Genomic DNA, 25388 nt, shown 5'->3' with positions numbered 1-25388 from the left:
ACACATGAGGAGCTGGTTGTTTCGCTTTGTCATATATTTTAAACAGAAATATTGCATATTTTAAACTTAATTGAAAAAAATATTTCAAATAAGAATGATTATTCAATTTCTCATTTTTTTTAAATACCTGGTTTTGCATCCAATACGTACTTTGACAAATTTATTAATCTTTATAAATTTAAAACCATAGTGAAGTTGTAATTACTAAGTGACACTGTTTCATAACATATTATAGTTTACTTTCATATTTTTGAGAATAAGCTTAAATCAGCTTTGAAATTTTTCAGATACCTGATTGTTGGAAAAAAAGAGAACACTTCCACTTTTTTCATTTGTAATACCCACAGAAACTGACGAAAAATAATTTAATTTAAAAAAAAAGACGAACGTTGACCAGAAACACGTAGCAAATCTAGGGGATTTCGTTTCTAGAACAAATATTGTATTTAAACTGAATTATATTTATTTTTCTCAAGACAAACTGGGGGATTTGATTGAAAAAATCTAGATAGCCTTTTTTTTTTATCGTTATTCATTTTTCTGATGTACAATACTTTTATTTCTTCTAATAATAGAAAAGAATGTGTGTGCCTGTAAAAGCCTAACAGACCACATCGTTTGACCTGGAACAACAAATTTGATATAAATATAGTTTGGGCAGTGGGAATGAATACTTCGGAGCGACTTTTGAATGTTTTAGGCTTGATTTGTCCATTTTTTAAAAATTTCTTAATTATATAGCAGTGATTATGTGCGCGCATACGCACACAAACACAACCAATCGCGTACACGAGCACTCTGCATTAAATATCGTCGTAACACACGTGGATATAAACACAGTATTTAAAACAATGAAAATAATTATTGTAAAGCATGTATAAAATATCTCCAAAAAATTATTAAAATGAAACAAGATACTGTATTGAAATAAAATTTGTATCACTGAGATATATCACATTTTCAGTTTTACACAACCTTAAACATCTGATTTTCGAGTACTGATATATTCCAGAGACATACAGAATAAATGTTTAAGTTTTAATTAATTTTTATTAAGAAAAAACTAATAAATTTTGGAAAATCCTTTTGTAATGAGCATAATAGCCAAGTCATTATTAATATTAACACATGATAAGTAATATTATGTATTAATATTAATTAATACATTATATTACTTAGTTGAATTAAATTTAGAATATTTTTTATATCTAAATGTTAGCTAATAAGTATTATCACATTAAAGTAGTGTTTTATTACTTTTTATATAATGCTTCTAGTATTTTAAATCAGTAATATGTTTTTTAAATCATTGCGAATTATACTTTCTTGCAATGTGTTGCAGTTTTGGATATTAACACATCTTTCCAGCAACAAGAGCTTTATAGTTGAAAAGCAACCTTTACAGATTTATCGCGCTTTCCAAAAAAAGCAAACATTGACTGGGGATCTGCAGGGAAGTGCAACTGAGCGGTATTTATTCTTTAAATGCATAATATTTAAGGTGAGGTGTTTCAGTAATATACCTTTTAAATTACTACGAATTGTACCTCTTTACAATGTATTGCAGTTTGGGATATTTGTACATTTTTCCAACAACAAGTTGAAAAGCAATCTTTACAGATTGATAGTGCTATCGTAAAAATGTTGTTAGCTTTTAAATCAATAATATGTCTTTTAAATCATTGCGAATTATACTTTTCTGCAATTTGTTTCAATTATGGATATTCGTATATCTTTCCAGCAACAACTTCATAGTTGAAAAGCAACCTTTACTGATTTATTGTAATTTCCAAAAAATGCATCTAGTATTTTAAATCAGTAATATGCCTTTTAAATCATTGCAAATTATACTTCTCTGCAATTTGTTGCACTTATGGATATTCGTATATCTTTTCAGCAACAAGAACTTCATAGTTGAAAAGCAACCTTTTCCAAAAAAGCAAACATTGTCTGGGGATCTGCAGGGAAGTGCAACTGAGCGATATTTATTCTTCAAATACATAATATTTAAGGTGAGATGTTTCTCCTATATTTAAAAAAAAAATCTAAGATATTCCAAAAAAGATGTATGTATATGTATATAGAATGTATGTATATGTATATATTCTGAAAAGATGTATTTGGAAATGTATATATAGATGCATTTTTAAGATACTTTAGGTTCTGAATCAAATATTTATAAAAGAAATTAAAATTTGGAAACTCCTATAATAGGATCTAGAACAGCTCCAGTTCCTATTTGCAGGTGATTTCAGGTATGTAAGAAAAAATGTGAACCTTGGGGGGGGATAAATTAAACATAAAGAAAAAGATAAAATTACAATAAATTTTTTATCTTTTACAAACTTTTTTTATCTTTTATCTTTTACAATAACTGGCATTCCTATCTAGATGTCTCACCGAGAATGCCTCTGTATTGTAATTTTATTACTGTGCATATATGCAGATATTAGTAATCATTCATAATGGTGGCTGGGGGTTGAAGTACATGGATTAGTGATGATAGATCAGGGGGTATACAAGTAAAGAAAGGTTTCGAAACCCTTTAGATAGCTGATTTTAGCTATGGCTGTATGATCCAATGGGTATCTGGATGCCTTTTTCCTTAAAAACCACGACGTTACTTCAAGAACAACATGGTCCTGAAAGTTCCACAAGAAAATATTCCTAATTGATTAACAGCGAAATTAATTTACTGTTAACACTTCTGTTCCGCTCTGAAGAAAAAGACTAAATTTCAGGAAAAATTTAATCCAAATACGACAATATAAAATTTACGAATGAGCTATAAAATAGCCTGGAAATTCCTAAATGAAAGTACTAACTTGCGATTGAGAAATAAGTATTTGGAAATTGTCTGCTTTTAGGAAATACTTTAAAACACGCAAAATTAATCTTTTAAAAATCGTTATATATAATTTTTTCCATTAGTGTCATTCTAAATAATTTTTACTTATGTTGCCAGTTTTTTTAAATAATAACCCTTTTAAAATCCGTTATGCAAATGTTAAATCAGTTTATGCAAATAAATGTTTTCGATTTGTATAATTTTAGAAAATGGGTTAAAATAAACAAAAATAATCCTTTAAAGAAGTTTCGGTGCCGACTTTCAACTGCGTGTTATTCCAAGTAGTAACTTCAGCTCACATTATAGAATTTCATTAAAACATTTATAACCTCCCCTCATGACTGTGTACACGTAATTTACAACTGAAAAGACTGATATGAGATTTATGTATAATAATATATGAAAATTATTTATTTTTAACAATATATTCTAACACAGTAAAATAGTTTTTAAAATATATTTTTGGATTAGGTCTTTTAATTAATCAATGCCGTTCAAACCCTCCCTTCACGCGAATTTCTGTAAGTAACCATTATATAACAGGATAATTTACGGGTATGTAATAAAAAGGACTAACAGGTGGTTGATATAATTAAATATTTGAAAACTGATTTTTTTTTAATAATATGTGATAAAACATATAAAAATAATTTTTTAGAAGATTGTTGATGCCATCATTTCTTTTAATTTTCTCCTACGTAATGTTAACCCATATACACTAATTTTTTCTGAACAATCATTTCATGGTGCTATTACGTATAAGTAATTAATAATAAAAAGAACGAAAAAGCGATTCATACAGATAAATGTTTGAAGAAATTTGACCTTAAACAAAATGCTAAAAAAATTATTTCTGTAAATAGATGTTTAAAATAAGCTGGAACATGTAATAATAATAATCTATGTAAGATATTTTAGTGTCCTCCTACGCAATGTTCATTCAAGTACATTGCGTTGGAGGACACCAAATAACCCATTCCCTATATGATTACATATACGTAACTGAGATGACTAATATGCGATTTTTACAAGAAAACGTTTGTAATTTTTTTTTTCTATTTTCAGAAAATATGATAAAACAAAGATATTTTGGTATCATCGTTTCCTTTGATATCCTCCTACGCAATGTCGGCCTGACTACACGCATTTCTTACAGAGTCATTTCGCCTTGCGATTACGTATATTTAATTGTTGATAAAATGAACTAACAAGCGATTTATGGACTAACGATAAAATGAACTAACAAGCGATTTATTTTTACACGCATTTCTTACAGAGTCATTTCGCCTTGCGATTACGTATATTTAATTGTTGATAAAATGAACTAACAAGCGATTTATGGACTAACGATAAAATGAACTTCAACGATAAAATGAACTAACAAGCGATTTATTTTTACACGCATTTCTTACAGAGTCATTTCGCCTTGCGATTACGTATATTTAATTGTTGATAAAATGAACTAACAAGCGATTTATGGACTAACGATAAAATGAACTAACAAGCGATTTATTTTTACACGCATTTCTTACAGAGTCATTTCGCCTTGCGATTACGTATATTTAATTGTTGATAAAATGAGCTAACAATCGATTTATATAGGTAAATGATTGAATATAGTCAACTTTCAAAGAATTTCTGCAGAATTGCACATTCATCATATTACTATAAACAAGTTTAAAGCGACTTGAACTGAACTTTTATTTACTTGACCTTATTTACTTTTGATTGACTTTATTATTTTTTAAAATTCTTGATTTCACATTATCTATACCTATACATACTATGATATTTATGTGTACTCATGCCTTTGTTTTGTTGTTGTGCTTGTGTGCGTTTTACTTTTTGATCTTCGTTTGCATTTTTATTTACATATGGTTTAGAACTCTGTAATTCTTTATTCTTTGTTTTTCCTTTCAGGTAGATCTGTATAGGAAGACAACCTATTGCAATGGTTCTCATGATAGGATTTCGAGAAAATTTCTTCAATTCATTACCGATTATGGTTCCTAGAACCCAAAATCACTCTTCGTTCAAAAGTGTGTATATTATATATATATATATATATATATATATATATATATATATATATATATACAGGGTGTCCCAAAAAAATGTATACACATTTTAGCAGCTGATAACTAAGTTATTTCTTCTTTCTTTACAAACTGAACCCATTGAACCGAGTGATGGCAGACAGACTTGAATTTGAAGAAAGGAAATTTATTCTAAAATGCTACTGGAAGTATGAAAATGTAGTACAAATGCAAAGACAATTTAAGAGGGAGTTTAACAAAGAACCACCTACACGAGTTGCCATAACTCGAATTAGAGATAAGTTTGAAGCTGATGGAACTGTTCAGGACGTCCTGCAACAACCTGCAATAAACCTGCAACAGTTGTTCAATTGAGGGCAACCATTGAACATGAATGTACGAATATCCCAAGGGAATTGTTCCATCATGTGTGCTATTACATCGCTTCGCGTTGTCAGCAGTGTCTGGAGCAGAACGGACATCAGTTTGAGAATATGCGATTACAAGACAATAGAATGATATTTGTAGAATCTTTTACATGTTGAAAATTATTCGAATTATAATAAACCCCAAATTTACAATTATTTAAAGTGTGTATACATTTTTTTGGGACACCCTATATATATATATATAATTATATATATATATATATAATTAGAGTGATTTTGTTTGGATTTTAACCCTTTAAAGGGCCATTTTTTGCTAGTCATATTATGTTAAAATATTTTTAGGCTTGAAATTAGAATAAGAAAAGGGATTCATTTAGCTTATTAGATAAATTTAATTTGGTTAATTACTTAATTTGGTTAATTAATAATTAAGTGACAAACCAAGACACATCATTTTGTGTGAGATAAAGACCTGAAGCATCTAAGTTCCTGTCTTTCTAAAAAACATTTGTCAGAACTTATACCAACCTACGTAATTTCATTCAAAAATTGATAAATTTGGTGGGAAGCATACTTCCCACGACCTTAGAAAGGGTTAACTGGCTTAGAATATGTTGTTAGAAATGTAAAATTGTCAGACGAGTTCGTAAATGGCCCATTTAGCTCAAAAGGAGCGGGAATGGTGTGGGAGGGGAGGATGAAATTTTCATTTCGCTATAACTTTCTTAATATTGAAGATAAAAAAAAATAAATCCACTTAGCCAAATTAGCACCTCATTAAGACGACCATTTTTTTATTTTAAGTTTACGATAACTGCAATATCTTAGAAATTAGGGACTGAAAAGTGATTTTCAAGTCCTAATTTTGACTTTTTCTAACATAACAATTTTTGTTGCCAAATATAAAGGGCCAAAGGGCCTTTGTCTTCCAGCTTGTCGAAAGGAAATTTTATGCCGGGTTTACACTCTGCCTGTATATGTTTTATAACAGCGCATGTGCAGAAAGGGACTGATTTATGTTTACCACAATTTCATAAGATAGATTCAGGCATTCCATGCTTGGCTATAAATTGCCGTTTTGGTGTCCCTAAATTCTTCTTTTTCACACTGTATCGTATTAAAATGATGATTATTTACACAAAGAAATATAGTAAAATAAAAAAAAAACCAGCATGTCTAAATTTGAAAAACTACAGAAAAAAAATGGCAAATTAAATGGAAAGAAAACACACACACAATCTCTCATCTAAAAGAACAAAGGGTAAAAAAATGTCGGAACTAATCTATGATAAGTAAACAATTTTTTTTAACGCCAAAAAAAAATCCTCCGCCAAATTCTACAAACGCATGCGTAATAATAAAAAATGCAATACAGTGGCATGTTGCTGTCCCGTTGGGTTTAGTACTTGCCATCGACCGAACAGCATTTTTCAGCCTTTCTACGCATGTGCTGCTTACAGGCCGTCTTATGGCCAGGTATAAACCCGGCAAAAAAAAAATTTGTTTTATGTCTAGTGTTCCTTGTGTGTTTTTGATTAACGCACTCTGAAAATGGAAATAATCATTATAGTGTGCTTATTTCAAATAAATAATTATGTTGAAATAAGCAAAAATAACAATCTTTAAAATATATTTTGTTCTCTTCTTTTTTCTTTGGTAGTCCCTTGCACAATGTGTATCCACGTACACGAATTTCCTCCATACAACTCATTCTCTGTAATGATTATTAACCAAACAACCCAAAGGGAATTAAAAAAAAAGAAAGAAAGACCGAAATTCATTTACGCAGAAATCCGCTCCAAACAATTTCCGTTTTCCCTGCTTATTCCAGAACGAAAAGGTATTCCCTCCCTTTTGTCCAAAGTAAACGAAATTTTGTGATCATGAAAACGCATTCACGCGAAAGTATCAGCTTTCCTTGTTTGTTGCGCGGGGTTTATGACCCTCGAGAGAAGTTGATAAATGCCGCCAGACCCAGAAAGAGGCAGATCTCGAACATCCGCACTGCACAAAAGTGCCCGACTAAAAATCACTATGCTAAACCCTTTATTGCGTCGCTTTACGGACATTTAAATCTACGAATAAAGCTGAACCGTAAATAAAACTTTTATGTGTTTCGACCTACTTAACCCACTACAGCTCCGTCCTCCCCCCCAGCTTTATTACCTCCCCTCCCTTTTCCTCTTGAATGTTCAAAATCTCATCGTAAAAGATGATTTGGTTCCTCCGGCGATAGAATTTCTGGCAGGGAGAAACTTAATGCTAAAGCACCCCGGCTTGGAGCTAATCTTTAAAATGGTGCTTAAAAGGATAATCTTAAAAGCGTTTCGTGATGACGTATTACATTATTTAGGGGCGGGGGAGTTTGGCGACGTGTTTGGCGGGAGAAGATGGAATTGTGAGTTGACCGATCTGAAATTCTAAGTGATCTGCAATAAAAAAAGTAGCACATTTTCTATATTTTGGTTTTACTCGTCGTATACTAAGTAAACAAAAAGAAAGTATTGTAATGATTGAAAAATTCAACCTCAATCTTAATTGAGATAATCGGGAAAGCGCTTCGTAATGATATATTTCGTTATTTAGAGCCGAGGGAAGACAGAGTTAGGTTAAGTATGTAGCGAGAAAAGATGGAATTGTAAGTTGACTGATTCTATCGGATTCTCAAAAATTGAGAAATGTTTCATATTTTTGTTGAGTTTTGGTTTTACTCCTCGTATATTAAGTAGACAAAGACAAAGCATTGTAATAAAAAAATTGACAAAAAATTCTACCTCAGTCTTAATTCTTAAAGGCGTTCTTTGATTTAGAGGTGGGAGTAGAGATAATGAGTTTGGCGGGAAAAGATGAAATTCTAAGTTGACCGATTTGAAGTTCTATCTGATCTTCAACAAAAAGAGGAGGGAAGTTTCTATATTTTTTAAAACTGAGTTTTGGTTTTACACCTCGCATGTTAAGTAAACAAAAAGGAAGTATTATAATCAAAAATAGACAAAAATTTCGTTCTCTATATATTGATGATACCTGATCCTGAAAAACATTGGTTCAATTTTTTTCCCATCTCTCATTGAAAACGATAATAAACCAGCGTTAAAGGTCTCCCCAAAACTTTCTCGCATTCTCTCTAATAAAGGTATTATCTTAGAGAATTCCTTGCATAGAATTGGCGCACAATAGTTTAGAAATATTAACCATTGGCGTGAAGTTAGCATTTTTCTGAATCTATCTTATGATGCTTGGCGAGCTTTTTGGCGATTAATTCTTGGCATGCGGTTAATAGCATAAAATTACGGACTTAAGGCCACGAATAACTTGGATGGCATTGGCGAACAATTGTTATTAGGTATAGATCTTTATCGTGAGTGTAATATTTTTACTGAATCGATCGAATATGTATTTTGAACTTCTTTTTCCTGACCGATTAGAGTGGAAAATTAATAAGGAACCATAATTGTAGTCACAAGATCACATCTCAAATTTCATAGATTTTATTGCATTTTCTTGCTAAAGTAAGTACACGTCGACAGATAGTCAACCCTAGTACAGATTTGGGTAGGGTTAATAAATGTAAGAATGTATATTTTTTATCCTAAACCTGTGTACCATATTATATCTATATAAGCACTTCACATTTTACAGTTATCGAGCTTTCTTGTACTCGAATAGGCAGGTAGATTCCCTCTGAATGGATATTGTTCAAAATTAGATAGACATCTACATATTTAATACATGAGTTCGTGTATAAGAGTATTAAATAAACATGAGGGTGTAACCTCTCCGAATTTTCTCGTAGATTCTCCAATAAAGGTCTTAATCCCTTCCCCCCACCTTATAAAATTCCAGACAGATAAGTCTCTAAATGACTTGCAAGGCACTGGTTTAGTTTAGTTTAGTTATATTAACGTTCCGTTTAAAGCAATACTAGGGCTATTTTGGGACGAAACTCGTAATTTTGAACCCCGGTCAGATGACGAGGATGACACCTGAGCTGGCACCCCCCTCTCCACATCACGCCACACCAGCGGGAGGACGTTTGGTCAAGACGAATTTAACGTGCAACAGACCCCCTTACACGGCGGTTCTTCGGTGGAATCGGGACACGAACCTCAAACCCTCCGGTTCTGAAGCCGAGACCTTACCACCAGGCCACCACGGCCTTTACAAGGCACTGGCGAAAAGTAATTTTGAGGTATAGATCTTGGGCGCGAATCTAGTATTTTTTATTAAATCCATCAAACAAATATGTAGTTTTGACGTCTTTTTTCTGACCGATCAGAAGCGAAAATTAATAAGAAACAACAGTTGTAGTCACAAAGTCATATACCGAATTTCATTATTTTATTACGATTACATGCTTAAGTACTCGCCGACAGATAGTCAACTCTTCTATATATGTGGTTAAAATATGATAAGAATAAACCTGTGTATCAAATTGCATTTATCTAGCCTTTTACATTTTGTAGTTATTCAGTTCTTTTGTCCTCGAATAGACACACTCTGAATGGATATCGTTCAAAATTAGATAGACATACATAGATTTAAAGTGTACGTACACACTTGAAGATTTTTTTAAAAATTTAACTTTAAAAATCCAGTGTTTTCACAGTAGGTTATTAATATATGTTTAAACTCATTTCAGTGAGAAAAAACCATATTACACTCATTATTAATTAATTAAATAATATTTAATGAGCTAATTAGCCTATTTTTTGAAACATGATAGATTAAATTCTAATTTGTACAGACACACAATTCTAGTTGGAAATGATGCCTAATATGAGTCTTCATGTTGACTGCCTCAATCAAGTTATAAAAATGTATAGTTTTTTTTAAACAATTTTTTCATCAACGATGAATAGAAAAAGCGAGATTTTTTCTGCAATTTTAACTTTTAACGAGCTATTAAAAATTTATTTCTATATTTCTTCTTTATTCTTTAATTTATTTCTTCTTTGACTGAGGCACAATACATCCGCTATTTCATACAGATTATTTTAATATATAAATAACTGTATTTGGTTCCTTTCTTGTTGAGTTATGATTGTTTGAATGAAGCAACATAGTGGAAAAATAGCATTCTTCATAAAATGAGTTTTAAAAACACCGTGACTAGAGTTTTTAATGAAAGCACCTCAAGAAAAATAATCATAACTCGAGAAATATTTCGAATATTGACAACATCTTGGTTTCATCTGAAAGCTAAAGAATCAGAGAACATTATTAAGCAATAAAAAATATTCGATATTTTGAACGATTTTCGAAGTTTCAAGTGTGTACATACACCTTAATCTAAAGTGTATATAACGAATGACAGCTATCTATCTAAAAGAATTTTTGAATTATTATGTTGACTGAGAGATAGATATAATGCCAAAGTGTGTATCTCGTACTGAAAGATGTCTAAAAGTGGAGATTATTCAATATATCTAGTTCGAATTTTTGAAGATTGCGATAGTTCTTTTATATTTCATATATTAGAAAGTAAAAATGAGAGCCCAAAATTCTTTGAAGAACTTCATGGTTTTATTATTCCTTTCCTGCAATGAATCCGGTCTGAAGGTTACCTTTCTAAACCATTTTTGTCTAGACAAATTATTTCCAGTTATAGTTTAAACGCACTTTCGCTCACAATCCCGACACACCCGCGATCGCATTCCTCTAAAGCAACAAATTGCTTTCTTCAAATATGTAGGCAGAAGATGGCTGTCTAATACGAAACAACAACAAACAACATATGAAAAAACAGAACAAGAGCAATAATAATGGCGAAATATTACAGTTTTTCCAAAATACTTAACGCCCCAGAAAAAAGAGGAAATGATGATATCGAATTCTACGATTGCGCTATCCGCACGCTCTCAAAAACAACAACAATAATAAAAGAAATAATAATCGGTTTATTATTTCTTGGTACCACTAAACGGCAATCGACGTCGAAGTCGGAATTGAAAAATGGCGGCAAAACTACCCGGCTTTGAAAATGATTTTTTCCCTATTCTTTTTATTGAAAACGGACCATAAAAATTGGGAAAGGGGGAAAAAATCTATGTAGAAATGTTGCATTTTGGAAGGAAATATTGAAGCCCATAAATAAATGGCGAAATATGCGAGTGTCATTATCATGAAATATGCAGAGACAAGGAGATTTTCAATCACCAAAAGTGCTTACTTCGAAAAACGAAAAAAATAAAAATAATAATAATAATGTGATAGCAATGGAATAAAATATAAAATAATGTTATGTATCCAAGACGCTGCTGCGTTCACTTAAATCACGTTCGTACATTTCAATGAATTAAAGTGATACGTGCAGCATAGTTTTCTGGAATTTGTATGTATTTTATGATGCCCGAGAAACATACATATATGCAAACATGACGGAAGCGAATACTTAGAATTTTATGTACAAATGTGTTATGATATTATGGTAGTTTTTTTTTCTTATTGAAATATATTTTGTAAATTGGGGGAAGTAATTTAAATATTGAGAATATTTTTTAAAAAAACTTAAGAAATTTTTTTGCTTTTATTACTTATCAAACGAAATTTTGAATTAGAGAAAATTAAATTACAAATTTTCAATGTATGGTGGTTTATTTAAAAACCTAAAGGTATATTGGTTTTTCTAGTTCATATGTTTCTTATCAAGTATTTTTTTTAATTGCTTTGCTTAAAAATGATTTTATATAACACTCGATTAAAGTTGTAAATTTTATATAATAGTAAAAAAATTTATATTTTATATAGAATAGATTTTATATTTTACATTGTATAGTACTATTTATTTATTTATTTTTGCTTTACGTGCAAAAATATCTTTTTAGTCTGTATAATTTTATTTTGTTATGATTTCAGATATTTAAGGCAAAACTGAAGAATTTTGCCACTTCAAATATTTTTGATACATGGAAATACAGAATTTATTTATAATTAAATTTTTTTAAAAATGAAATATTTCCTGTATTTTATATATATTTAAAATGATTCAACTATCTTTTCAGAAATGCGCCTTAAAAAAATAAAAGCAGCTTAAAATCGCCATAGCTTCAATCTATGCAAACCTGGTTTTCCAAAATGATTTACACATTTTTCTAAGCACAATTAAAGCAAGAGCATTTCTTTTTTAATTCTTAAGCTAACACCAAAATTTTACAGATAATGTTATTTTATGCAATATGAGATTCCTTTTCCAAAATAAATAAATAAAAAAAGGCATTATATTTTCAAATACATGAAAAAGTACTCAAAAATAAGGTTAAATCAGCATACATTACAGGAAAGAGAAAATGGGGGATTAAAAGATTTCAAATCAATTATTTGTATAAGAAATTTTATATAAATATTCGAGCACGAAATGGCAAAATCAAAAGAAATTCTAGGAAATCAAAAGCTCTTATCTTAATATTATTCTTTAATGCAATCTTATTACTTTAAACAAGCAATTCTTGTATATCCCTTAACTGGGGACATGCGGTCTGTGAGACCACTAGCGATGGATTTTTTGTCACCCCTATTCTATTTTTAGCTCAATTGAATGGAATGACCCTGTAGCTTCCTGTTTTATGACCTTGAATACATGTGCACTTTTCCAATCGATTTCAGCAGATGTTTTTAAAAATAATTCAGTTATTTCTTCGAACGCGGTCTCTAAGACCGCATCCCCCTGTTAGTGTCCCAGTGATAAACAAGGCTTAGCAGATGGCGCTAAAACGTGGGCCCCGAAATATCATCCAGTATACTGATCCTATTATGAAGCAGTGCTCCAGACACTTTTAAATGAAGAATAAAGTGGTTTTAGTGATAAGGATAATCGTACAGAAGAGTTTTTCGATGAAAGTTCGCATTCAACTGATTTTGATATGTATATTCAAACATAATTAATTTTTCTAGTGATAATGTATTTTGAAAAATTTATAAAATATATTAATATACTAAGAGATATATATATATGCAGAATTTATAGGTTGATTCTTATACTAGTTCTTAACCTGTATATTTAAAATGCCATAGAAAACCATGCTATGAAAGTCACACAAGCCGATAAAAAAGGGCCCATTTTACCCATCGTCATTTTTTTTATTTTTCATATAATTATTGAATTTCACATTATATTGTCTTCTATATACCTTCATATACTGTAAAAATAAATATGATTTAAAAAGTAAAAAGTAATATGCTTTTTCAAGAATATTATTTATTGTAACATGTAATTTGAGAAGAAAATGTATGCTCCAAGGTATCTGCTTTTTTCAATGATTATATATTTCGGAAAATTTGTAAAACATGTCTATATATCAAGAAAAATATCTGCAAAATATATTGGCAGTTTTTCATGCTAATACATTCATTAGAAAATTTAATGTGAGTTTAATGAAATGCGGTCTCGTAGACCGCACCTCCCCAGTTAAGTCCTAAAATTTCACCTCCCCAGTTAAGGGATATATATAAATTTATTTCGTTAGTCTCGAAACCGGCTCAAACGATTTGGATCAAATCTTATATTTCGACAAGTTTTTGTTTTTTAAGTTTGTCTATATAGGTGCCATTCCTAAAAAACATTGACGTTAGCTCTTATGCTGACAATGATATATAGCGCCATCTCTTAAATTTTTATGGTACTTGCATTATTGCCATAGGATGATAACCTACTGGTACCTCAAAAGTTTGTTAGATGGCGCTGTATGGCATTATCTGAATACGAATACTCACATCCAATAGCAACAATGCAATTATTGTGTCAACCAATCAACTTTTCGTACAAGTAATTTTATATTTAAAAAAAATGCCGAGCGAAGATTGATCTCCCTGGTATTAAATTAATTAAAAAATCCAGCAAAAGTTTGAAACATTTGTCAGTTTCGAACAATGTTGTTTATACAATTGAATGGAAATATTTCTGTTATTAATATTCTATTAAGTGTTTAAAATTGTTTCTTTTGGGTATTAATAACTGAAAAAAATAGATAAAATATAAATAATTCAAAGTAAAATTAAATTAATAATAATAATAGGCAATTTTAACTTACGAATTTAGCCAGTGCTTGCAAAATGGAAACAACGCATACTCAACAAATAAAATCTTCCAAAATATAGGGTGGTTGTAATTAAAGTTCCACTTTGAAATGGTCATAAAAGAAAAACTACTGGATCAAATGTTATCAAACTTGGTAATAGTTTAGAAAAGATCATAAAAATATCTTTTCCGAAAAAAAGTTTAAAAAAAATTCACCACCAGGGCAGAAATGGCGCTGTATGCAATATTGTTAAGCAAAATAGGACATGAAGACATTGATTTAAAAAGTGTTTAATCATTCTGAAACGTATTACAAAGCATGTTCAATATGTGTTATCTCAAAAACACTGTTTATGGTGATAATCTAAACAATTTGACGGTACTGAAAGATGCGATACATTGACATGTGCCTAATTTTCCTCCTGATATGCTAAGAGCTAATGTTTAGAAGGCAGTAATGCAATTTAACTTGCTTTCAGAAAATGGTGGAGGCCGCATTGAACATGTTTTGTAGCACGTTTCAGAAACGATGAAACACATTTTAAACCGATGTCTTCATGTCCTATTTTGCTTAATAATATTGCATACAGCGCCATTTCTCCCCTGGTGTTGAGTTTTTGAACCTTTTATTTATTTATTTATTTTGCGGAAAAGAAATTCCTATGACCTCCTTTAAACTATTACCAAGTTTGTTAAAATTTGGTGCAGTAGTTTTCCTTTTATGATCATTTCAAATTGGTACTTCAATTGTAACCACACTGTATATAAAATTAACAGATTTTTCTGTATGTGAAAATCTCAACATTTGCTAAATAATCAATGTTAAAAAACAAGCTTCGTTAAAAAAAAAAAAAAAACACAGATAAAAGCTCGACGAGCATGTGTATTTATATCTTCAAAATAACATTGCCAAATAAATAGGCTTCAAAACTCGAACATTAAAAGGAAAAAACGCCCGAAGCTATTAACGGAAACTCAGAAAATTACTCCAAAAATATGCGCAGAATATTTAACGTCCAACCTCAAAATTGAACGAATATTTTCCCCAACAAACTTGGCTATTTCAATGACCCAGAGATAAGAAGTGTTCCATTTTGGAACACGCCTACAGGAGGGGGAGGGTAGGAGAGGGATAACAAATTTCTCCGCTACCTTCTTGTCAGAGCTTAAAAAATATTCCAAAATGACGTTATTTTACTTGGAAAACGTACTAAGGGAATATGCGTTTGCCTCTATTTGGGGGGTGGCGAATTTTTTTGAATTTTTTTTCCAGAAAAGAGATGCCAAAAGATAGGAGAGAAATACTTATCGCTGGGAGACTTCGGCGTTTTGGCGGTCTTTATTCATTATGTATTTTGGGCTTACGAGTCATTTGTGCTTAGACGTGAATTTTATCTCTTCATTTTTTGGCGGTTTTTTTTTTCTTTTCTTTTTACTCGGAATAGATTTAAAAGGAATGTGGAAGAAGGGAAGAGGCAAAAATGATTGAGATCGTGATTTTCGTGAGAGTTGTTTGGGAATATTCGGAAACTGGATACTTGGTCTTTGGGGAAAGCAATATTTATTCTTTCTCTAGCTTTTAATAAAGTATTTCAAAAAGGAAGAATATTATCTATACTTATAATAAAGCGCAATGTGTGTATGTGTGTGTGTGTGTGTTGGCGCTCTACAGGCCAGGTCATTTGACATACAGCTATCAAATTTGGTACATGTATACCTTGGAGGTCGGGAATGTGCACCTGGGGTCCCTTTTTTTGAAATTTGAATTTGAATTTTAATTATTAATTAAAAACTAACTTTCCCGCCAAAAAAATCTTCCATTTTCCCCACCGCCAACTTTTCCGCTAAAAAAATCTTCCATTTTCACCACCGCCAAATGATGTTTTCTTAATGTTTGATGCATTTAAAATTAAACATTGTTAATTAATCCATGTTTCAGATTCATTCTGAAGTACTTTTGAATTAAAATAACACAGAATAAAGGAAATTAAAAAAGTATAATCAGCATAGCGTTACCCCAACTGGCGTAGAAAAATTCACGCATTTGCGTTACCCGAGCTGGCGAAGAAAATTCACGCATGCGCATTCTGATTGTTGCCATGACAACCGTTATCAACGGATGATTTAAATTATTTTTAGGTTAGTTGCATGCTTTTGTAAGTAAATTGTATTTATGTTAGTTATATATTTTTTGTATATGCTTACAGTTTTAAGTACATCGTTTTTTAAGTAGTTTTTTAAACCTGTTTCCGACCGATTATTTTAAACGATTCATTTTATTTTCTTAGTGTTTGATGCATTTAAAATTAAACATTGTTAATGAATCGATCTGTTCATGATGAATCTGAGAAAGTTTTGTTGACAAATTCTTGAGATATTACATAACTTAAGAAAGATATTCTTTAGTGCCCATAAAGTTTATATTATTATGAGTGAATTACATGACTATCAAAATTTGAAGCTTTAAAATATTTGATGCAGAAGCTATTAAAGTAGGAATTACATAAAATATTTAATTATTAAAATTTTAACGAGCATTAAGATTGACGAACCGGCTGGTCGCCAAAGGCGGCTAGTAAATAATAAGGAATGAAAACTTTATATTATAGATTGACTGATGATAAATGACAGTTAATTTAGAAATAACGGCTTTACATGATATACTTATCTAGATGGCATTGGTAACTAGTTTAATCCATTAATTACCAATTTGTTTTGAAATTTTGAATTTTTGGCATGATTATGTATATATGTAATGATATCTCTTAATCTAATTAAAATCTTAATTAATGTCCAATATTTCATCATAATTCACCTTATATAAACTTTAGCCTAAAACGATCCCTTATTTCCTGATCCAATTCCGCTTTTTATTTAATTACATTCAACACGCGCTCTATAAAACGGCTCACTTCAGCATTTGTTCATTCGCTCCGAGTAGATTGATGAGAATCCTTAATGTTTACAAAATTTTTTTCAAGACACCTAAGATTTCCCTTTCCTAAGACTACACGTGGCAATGAAATTCACGTGAAAGTCTCATTGCACAAATAATGAAGGGGAAAATTTTGCTATCTTTTGCTCTTCTGCTCTTGTATCGCGAGGTAGACTGATGCCTTTCTTACAGCTTATTCTTGTACTCAAAATGCCTTCCGTAATGAAATAAATAGAAGTTTTAAAATTATCTTCTATTGAGTTACTTAATTGCTAAAATATGTTTACACACACACCACAGATATGCGCGAGCGTCTGCGAGTGTGCTCAAAAAGTTGCGTTACAGTGAAATTATATTCACATTATGTTTTGCTATGCAAACATTTAGTATTTTTAAAACGTTTGGTATCGTTGTAAAATGATCAATAAAATCATTTCAACGAAAACTAAAAGACTGTGTAAGTAGCTGGTCGTTATTATAATTTCTAAATTACATATTTATGTAAGGTGCTTCATTATAATATAGAAACTGGACCAAAAATATAATGCTTCAAATATGGCAATTCTGTCCGTTCAACTTATAGAAGAATTTCATATTTGTTCGCGTGTTGTAAAGAAACGGAGCACAGAATACAGACTTCCACCTACACAATATAGTGACTGATATATGAGAGAGAGAGAGAGAGAGAGAGAGAGAAGGGGGGGATGAAACTAAACTGTGAGCCGTAGAAAACATCTTTTTGACGATTAGTGGAGTACGTTCCAAAATCCTCAAACGGGAATCGATTGGATTTTCTGAATTTTAAATCATTAGTATGGAATATATTTAATTAAAAATCTTATGATACTATTTGATAAGAATAAAAATATGAATTTGATGGAATCAGTCTATTAAAAATGGCTACGCATACAAGTAGAATAGTATTTTATTCAGAAAATAAAAGCGGAAGAAAAAAAAATTCCTAATTTTAAGTTATGTACAACAAAAGTGTTATTTTTATTTAACATTTGAAAAAAAAAAAAAAAAAAACGCGAGTTCGCAAATTGTACAGACTAAATATATGGCAAAGGATACCGACGTGCTCTGATTGGTTTAAGCTTTGGCATCTTTTTGGCAATGTTTTTCCAAAAAGATGCCATACCGAAATATATTTTTATAAAAATAAATAAAATTTGTGATTTTATCTCCCCTCTTATTTTTTACGTTTTACATTTAATATTAATCTGGAATACATATACAGCAGAAAAGATCAAATACTGAAACCTAAATTCAGGAAATATAAAAATTACAATTTATTAAAAATATTTTTTGTGTGCGTTTCTTCTTAATATTATTTTGATATAACTAAAAAATTTGCTACGAAATCACATATTCCGTTAAAGCTGACATATTTATACGTTTTAGGCATTAAGTAATCATCTCCCCATATTCAGTTGATGCGAAAGTAACAAACGTTCAGCAACAAGTTTCAATGACTGCATAAATTATCTAATTAAGGCACGAAAATCATAGAAAAATAAGAATTATCTAATTTCTGCATCATATGTTGAGTAATCACTTTCATTCAGTTTTTATAGTTCTGTGCATAAACAACATTAGTTACTTGTATTACTAGTATTATTAGTAATATTTGATATTATTATTAATTATTAGTAGTAGTATTATTAGTAATATTTAGAGAAAACAATTATATTAATAAAAATTGGATCGTGTTGATATTCACTCGTATCTTCCATAAAACTAATGAAAGGTACAAGGTTTGATCCAAATAAGCGAAAACTACACTATTATGAGTGCAAAACATTGCCAAAAAGACGCCAAGGCTTAAACCAATCAGAGCACGTCGGTATCCTTTGCCATAGACTTAGTCTGTACAATTTGTGAACTCGCGAAAAAAACAGGCAATTAAGCAGTTTGATGAAGCAATTATAAAAATAAAACCTTCGTCATAACAATAAACGCATTGTTATAGTTTGTGAATTACAAAAGTGTATGTAGATGAAATCCATAAATATTTATATAATTTCAAGATAATTCATTTTTCAGTTGGTTGGTTGGTTACTTCAGGTTTAGTGGCGCCAGAGCCAAAGGTAGGCTATACTGTGCCAATCATATGGTTTGAGATGATATCACGTGAGAAGTACATTAAAACCCTCTCGATTCCAGCGGGGCGGTTTGGGGCGGTTTGAGAATTTACCTTATAACATTCACGTGGGGCGGTTTGGGGCGGCTGCTAGCCGTTTTAGGGGAGATGGGTATTAAAAGTGGCTATTCTACTGAACACTCCAGGAGGTCCTCTTTATCTTCGACAATCGCGGCTTTTTCACAGTAGTTTCCCCTGTGCTTTCGGGCGGTAGGGGTTGAGGAGGAATTCACTAAATAGGTTATTGGCGTTTATTTTGTATTTTAAAAGGGTTTCAGTTTCTATTTTCACGTGTTGTTAGCTCAAAATTGGAAAGATTTTATGGCCATTTATAAAAGAAATTTTCCACTGAAGTTCTCTGGTAACGATGAATGATATATAAGGATACCGACACGTTGTTTATTTTTCGGACAAGCATCAGAAGACCTTTCCAGTAGTAAGACTATTGTAATGATATAAAGACAAACCATTGCATTGTCAATGCGGCCTATTCACATCGCAGTTTTCTCACAAAATGGGTAGCGATACTTGTTACTATGGTAGGAAGTCGTTTTACACTGCATCTTATTCTTTCATCAAAGGACTGTCGGAAATTCTGAGACCGTGTACAAACTACCGCTTTTAAAATAGAATTAAAGACAAAAAAAAAAAAAAAAAGATTTGGAGTATTCTTTATCGCCCTCTTCAAAGAGTGAGATAATTTATATAAATACTGAGTTCCTTTTTAGAATGCCATTCTGAAAATTTCTATTCAGTTGTGAATTTCTACTCTTTATTTTATGTACTGTGAATCGGGTGTTTGGATTATCAGAGTAATTTTTCTATTGAAACGCTTATTATTTCTTCATTATGAGTAAAAGAAATCGTGAACACACTGAAGAAGAAATTAAAGCAATTTTACTTGATTCTGATGAAAGTGACAGTGATCTATCAGCGAAGATGATGGTTGGCCAAAAAATGATACTTTAGCTGATCTCTCGTTTATTCTAAGCAAATAAGCAGGAGATGAAATTAACGAGGGTCAGGTGAACGAGAGAGATAGAGATGAGGAGTCAAAAAATGTTATATAATATACATATTATCAAAAATTTGCAAATGATTCCCTCGTGTGTAAATTTGTGGAAATTTAATATGAAGCTTTTGTTCAAAAATTTATCTTGTCTTAACAATATTATAGAAAACTTCACATAACATTTTAAAATCAGAAATTCAGCTTGAAAAATTCAATATGACAGTTCATACTAAAAAAGTAATATTTATGATTAATGTAATTTTAAATATGTTAAATCTTCATATTTAGTTTATGAAGAATGTAATGTTTTAGTAAAATGTTCAGGCTGAAAACTGAAGGAATGTATTTTTGAAATATATTTCGTTGAGTAATTTTCCCCCCGAATTTTATTTCATAAATTTTTGTGTTTCAGTATTAAATGAAGTTTTAAAAATATGTTATCTCACCTATCGAAACAATTCGATAGATGAGATATATAACGTTTGACGTAATATATTCCCTTGGTTAGAAAAAAATTTTAATAGTTATATTTTAAAAGATTAGTAAAAATGAGTGGCAAAATACAGATATTTTTGGAATTTATCTTTACTCTACATTCTTTTTCGATTATTTAATGTAAAAGCAAGAATGCGTACGGTTTTGGAGGAAAAAAATGTGAAAACTTCTTTAAAAATTTAATTAAAGTTCTAAAATTTTTCTCTTAGTATCACTATCGAAAATGCAAAATAATATTTTATATTTAAAAATTCAATAAAGATAATCGTTTATACTAAAAAAAAATGCTAAAGACAATAAAAAAAAAAATTTGCTGAGTGTTGAAAGAACATATTATTTTCGAAACATCTTTCAAAAAGAGTAATAACATTTTTTTTTTATCCAACGATTGTTTTTATTTCGGTATTAAATGAAGATTTAAAACATTATCTTGTTTATCACTGAAAAGCATTGACATCTATACTATGTAAAAAAAAATGTAGTAATTGCATTGATATATGTATAATGTATGTTTTACATTACTATGTAAATTTTTTTTACATGGTAATATATGACATATTATTTAATTTTGGCAACAAAAAAATATAAAACCCTATTGAGAATTAAATGAATTATAAAGATGTTTTTGAAATTGCTAGTAAAGCCAGTTTTTATTTAAATGGTTTGGAAGCCTAACATGAAACTTACGAAAAAAAACAACAACTATTTTTTAAATTATAGAATAAATTTCAAATTTTTTGTAAAAAGAAAAATGCCCCGCAAAGATGGTGAGCGAAACACTTCACACTAAAAAATATAAATACATTAGAATAAAACTCTTAAGCGGATGGAAAATGAATCTCGTTGTCGAAAACCGCAAGGCAATTATTCAAGGAAGAGCGTCGACAGTTTTATTACTTCAGAGTGCGGGGGGTAACTGCCCCTCAGCTAGGACGAGTCCATGTCTTTCAGAGACACGCTGAGAAAGTCTGGATGTTAAAGGGAGTGCCACTTGAAAAGTGCTTGGATGTTAAAGAGTTAAAGATAAATTAAAACATGACAGAATATTTTTGCAAAATAAGTTTATAATCGAAGAACATCTATATAAAATGATAAAGTCCAATAGCTTTTAAAAAGTTAAAAATATACTGATGGGGAGGTTTTCCCACTAATTCCCGTATGTTGAGTGAAAATATTTCAGGCGATGAGAATTAAAATTGGGGCACTCAGCTAGGATATGCGCAACAGTGAAATCAACATTACATGATAGGCATCTGGGCGCTCTCTCACCGAATAATAGATATTTGTGGGTGAAACGAGTATGACCGATGCGAAGTCGAGTCAGTTTCACGTCGGCTGTTTTTTTAGAAACAATGGGCCACAAATGAATATGCGGTTTAACAAAATGTAGCTTATTATGAGTCTCCAAATCCCAAGACTTCTGCCAAAGGGAATGAATATAATGAGTAATTCTAAGTTTTGAATCTCGATATGGAATTGATGTCTGTCATAAACTAGAAGCTGCTTTGGCAGCGCAATCAGCGTCTTCATTGCCTAAAATTCCAACGTGACTAGGAACCCAGCAGAATAAAATTAAAAAAACCTTTGACCTGAAGTGTTTGCAAGCAACATAAAATATCTACTGCCACAGGATGCATCCATTTACCAAGGTGGGATAATATCACCAAAGCATTCATGCTGTCTGTGTATAAAATAAATTTACGTCCATCAGAAATTGCAATTTTCCGAAGAGCGCAAAAAACTGCTACAAGTTCCGCAGTCAAAACCGAGCAAAAATTGCGCAAACGGTAACTGTAGATTTTTTGTAAAAGTTTAATTCCGCAACCAACATAACTCTCCGATTTTGAGTCATCAGTAAAAATAGGTTTGTATGACGAAAATTGATTCCTGTGAGATGAAAAGAGTTTTTGAAATATTACAGGTGCTGTGGAAGACTTATCGAATGTATAAAAGGGGGTTGATGTATGAAAAGACAGGGACATCCCAAGGTGGAATTGCGTAGAATTCTGCATGTTTAATTTGTATATCGCTAAGACCTGAATCAGCAATAATCGTTTGAATTCTCTCACAAAAGGGGAGAATATTGAAGGGACGAGCATTGTAAAGTCTTCCAAGACCTATGGGAATTGTCATTTGTCGTAGTGGATGATTAGAAACCAACTGGGTCCTAAGATAGTACTGTGCCGAGAGCATTTCGGAGTAATTTTAACGAACGTCCCATTTTAAAGCACTACTAGAGGTATTTTAGGACGGACTTCGTAATTTTGAACTGCTGTCAGATGACCTGGACGATATTTGACTTGGCACCCCTCTCCAAGTTCCGAACCAACGGGAAGCTCCGGCGGATTTAAGGTGTATCATGCTCTCTTACACCGCCGTTCTTCAGTGGGATCGTGTTCAAAACTGGAACCCACCGGTCATGAAGCCGATACCACTCGGGTACCTTGGCCTAAACATTTTCTTTTGAGATAACATCTTGAAAAAAATAGCATGGCTTAAAACACCAGTAACTAGATTGATTTCAAATTATGTTTTAATTAATTTTTGAATTTCTTCTTGTCTTGTGGATACATATGCTAATTTTATCAATACAGGACAACAACAAAAAATACCATAGAATTGTATCAAAAATATAGAAACAAAATCCAATTATATATATATAGGTAGATAGGTAGATGTGAATTAGGCAGAATTCCGTGTCGTGATCCAAAACGAATGACGCTCAAAAGTAAGATTTCTAAACTTCATTTTACTATCAATAATTCCTAGAACATCGTTTTTTTTTACAGAAACAAATGACTATATTGTTTGTTTGTTTGTTTCTTATGGCACTTGCCATGGACAAGCCCGCTGTTACGAAGACAGCGATTTTAAGCCGGTGGGGGGCGCCTCTTGTTTTTTTTTATAGCAGCTCCAACTAGGGCCAAGAGTACGACTTTGCCACTCACGCATCACTCATTCGCTTGCACAACCCCTTTTTACAGGAGGGCACATTCACACATCTCACAGATAGAACAACGGAAGAACAACCATGCCCAAAACAGGACTCGAAACCAGGACGTCCAGATCACGGGGAATTTGCGCTACCCCTATGCCAGGACGCCGGCAATGACTATATTAAAATTAGTATGAACCAGGGCACTTAGAATAATTATATCACGAACCTTTTCTCCTACATATAAATTTAGGTACATATAAATTTACGCAATAAGAAATTATTGCAATTTGCGTAAGCAGTAAGCCTAGAATTTATCCTTTTTTAATGATGATTGCAAATACCAAAAGAAAAAATTGAAAATTCTTTTTGGAACGAACCCATAACTCTCATTACAAATTACTGATTTGATTATGGACTATCTAATAAAAGGCTCCTCATAAATTCCCCCAACAATTTTCCTCACAATCTTTTGCTAATTTACAGAAAACTGCAAAGGAAACTACTTACAATGCGAAAAGTTGAAGCAGACGATCTTCCTGTAACAAACGATCCATCCGGAAATACCCACTGGTATATGAAAATGGACACACGATAAGAAACAGATCCTTCGAGCACAAATTCGTCATCCACAAAAACGGCACGCACGACCCGCAGATCTTTATAATTAGATGGCAAGCAACGAGGAGTTCTGTTACTTTTTAGGGTTATTTTGGGTTCCAGAATATTCACCAGAAGAGAGCTGATCGTTCTTTCCAACGACTTGGATGTCAATCCAGTTGAAAGAATAATACCTATAAAAAAGATAGATAATTACGTTTCGGTTTCAGAGAAATCTAGAGAGAAAATAATTCAGTAATAATATGTGGTACATATGTATTATAATGGCTAACTTGCCAGACAATTGATATATATTTCCAAGATGGTTACATTATGTGTAATGAAGTTTGACGGTCTTGGCGTAATTCTAATGTAGCCAAATAAACTCTGGAACATTATAATACATTATGCACATTAAGTTTCTAAGTCACAAATTAATTTTTGTGTGCCAGTATTGTTATGCTGTTGTTGTTGTTGCTTATGGCGCTTGTTATAGACAAGTCAGGTTTTAACATCTCTTGTTTTAGTAGCGCCATCTAGAGCCAAGAGTAGTCTAATCTACACATGCGTCACAGACCTCTTCAGGGTCGGATATCATTCAGACATTTCATTAATTCATCTTCAGATCGTGATTTAGACCTGAATAAGAGAACATTCATTTTTGATACAGTAACCTCAGTAGTATTGTCTCAACTTGGAGGACATTGTGGCTATGACATATTTATACGTGCACCAGCCACCACGTAAACCGAGAGTCTTCGGACGGCGGTGTTCGAACTCACAACCTTAAGGATGAGAATCCATTGCCCTACCAACCAGCCTATCCCGGCCTCCAATATTGTTATAAATCGATACAATATTGTTTCTTTGAGTAGTTAATTTCACAGTAAAGAAAATAGATTTAGAGATACTTCAACTGGATGCTGTATAGACAACAGATCAGCTACCATAAGTCGATAATAATCCATAAACAGTTTGTGAA

The 25388-nt window shown here is 31.5% G+C and overlaps 1 protein-coding gene across 1 annotated transcript in view; it reads right to left on the bottom strand.

Annotated features, from left to right (window-relative positions):
* Nucleotides 1–25388, bottom strand: part of LOC129987514 (uncharacterized) — a 501789-nt gene that overhangs the window by 322179 nt on the left and 154222 nt on the right. The window contains exon 3 of the mRNA XM_056095487.1: nucleotides 24317–24600. Coding sequence (XP_055951462.1) covers nucleotides 24317–24600 — 284 coding nt within the window. The remainder of the gene's footprint in view (nucleotides 1–24316; nucleotides 24601–25388) is intronic.

Source organism: Argiope bruennichi, chromosome 10 (genome assembly GCF_947563725.1).
Source record: "Argiope bruennichi chromosome 10, qqArgBrue1.1, whole genome shotgun sequence".
In the NCBI taxonomy this organism is placed as follows: Eukaryota; Metazoa; Arthropoda; class Arachnida; order Araneae; family Araneidae; genus Argiope; species Argiope bruennichi.
Note: the sequence above shows the minus strand (reverse complement) of the source record. Positions and strands in the feature narration are given on the sequence as shown.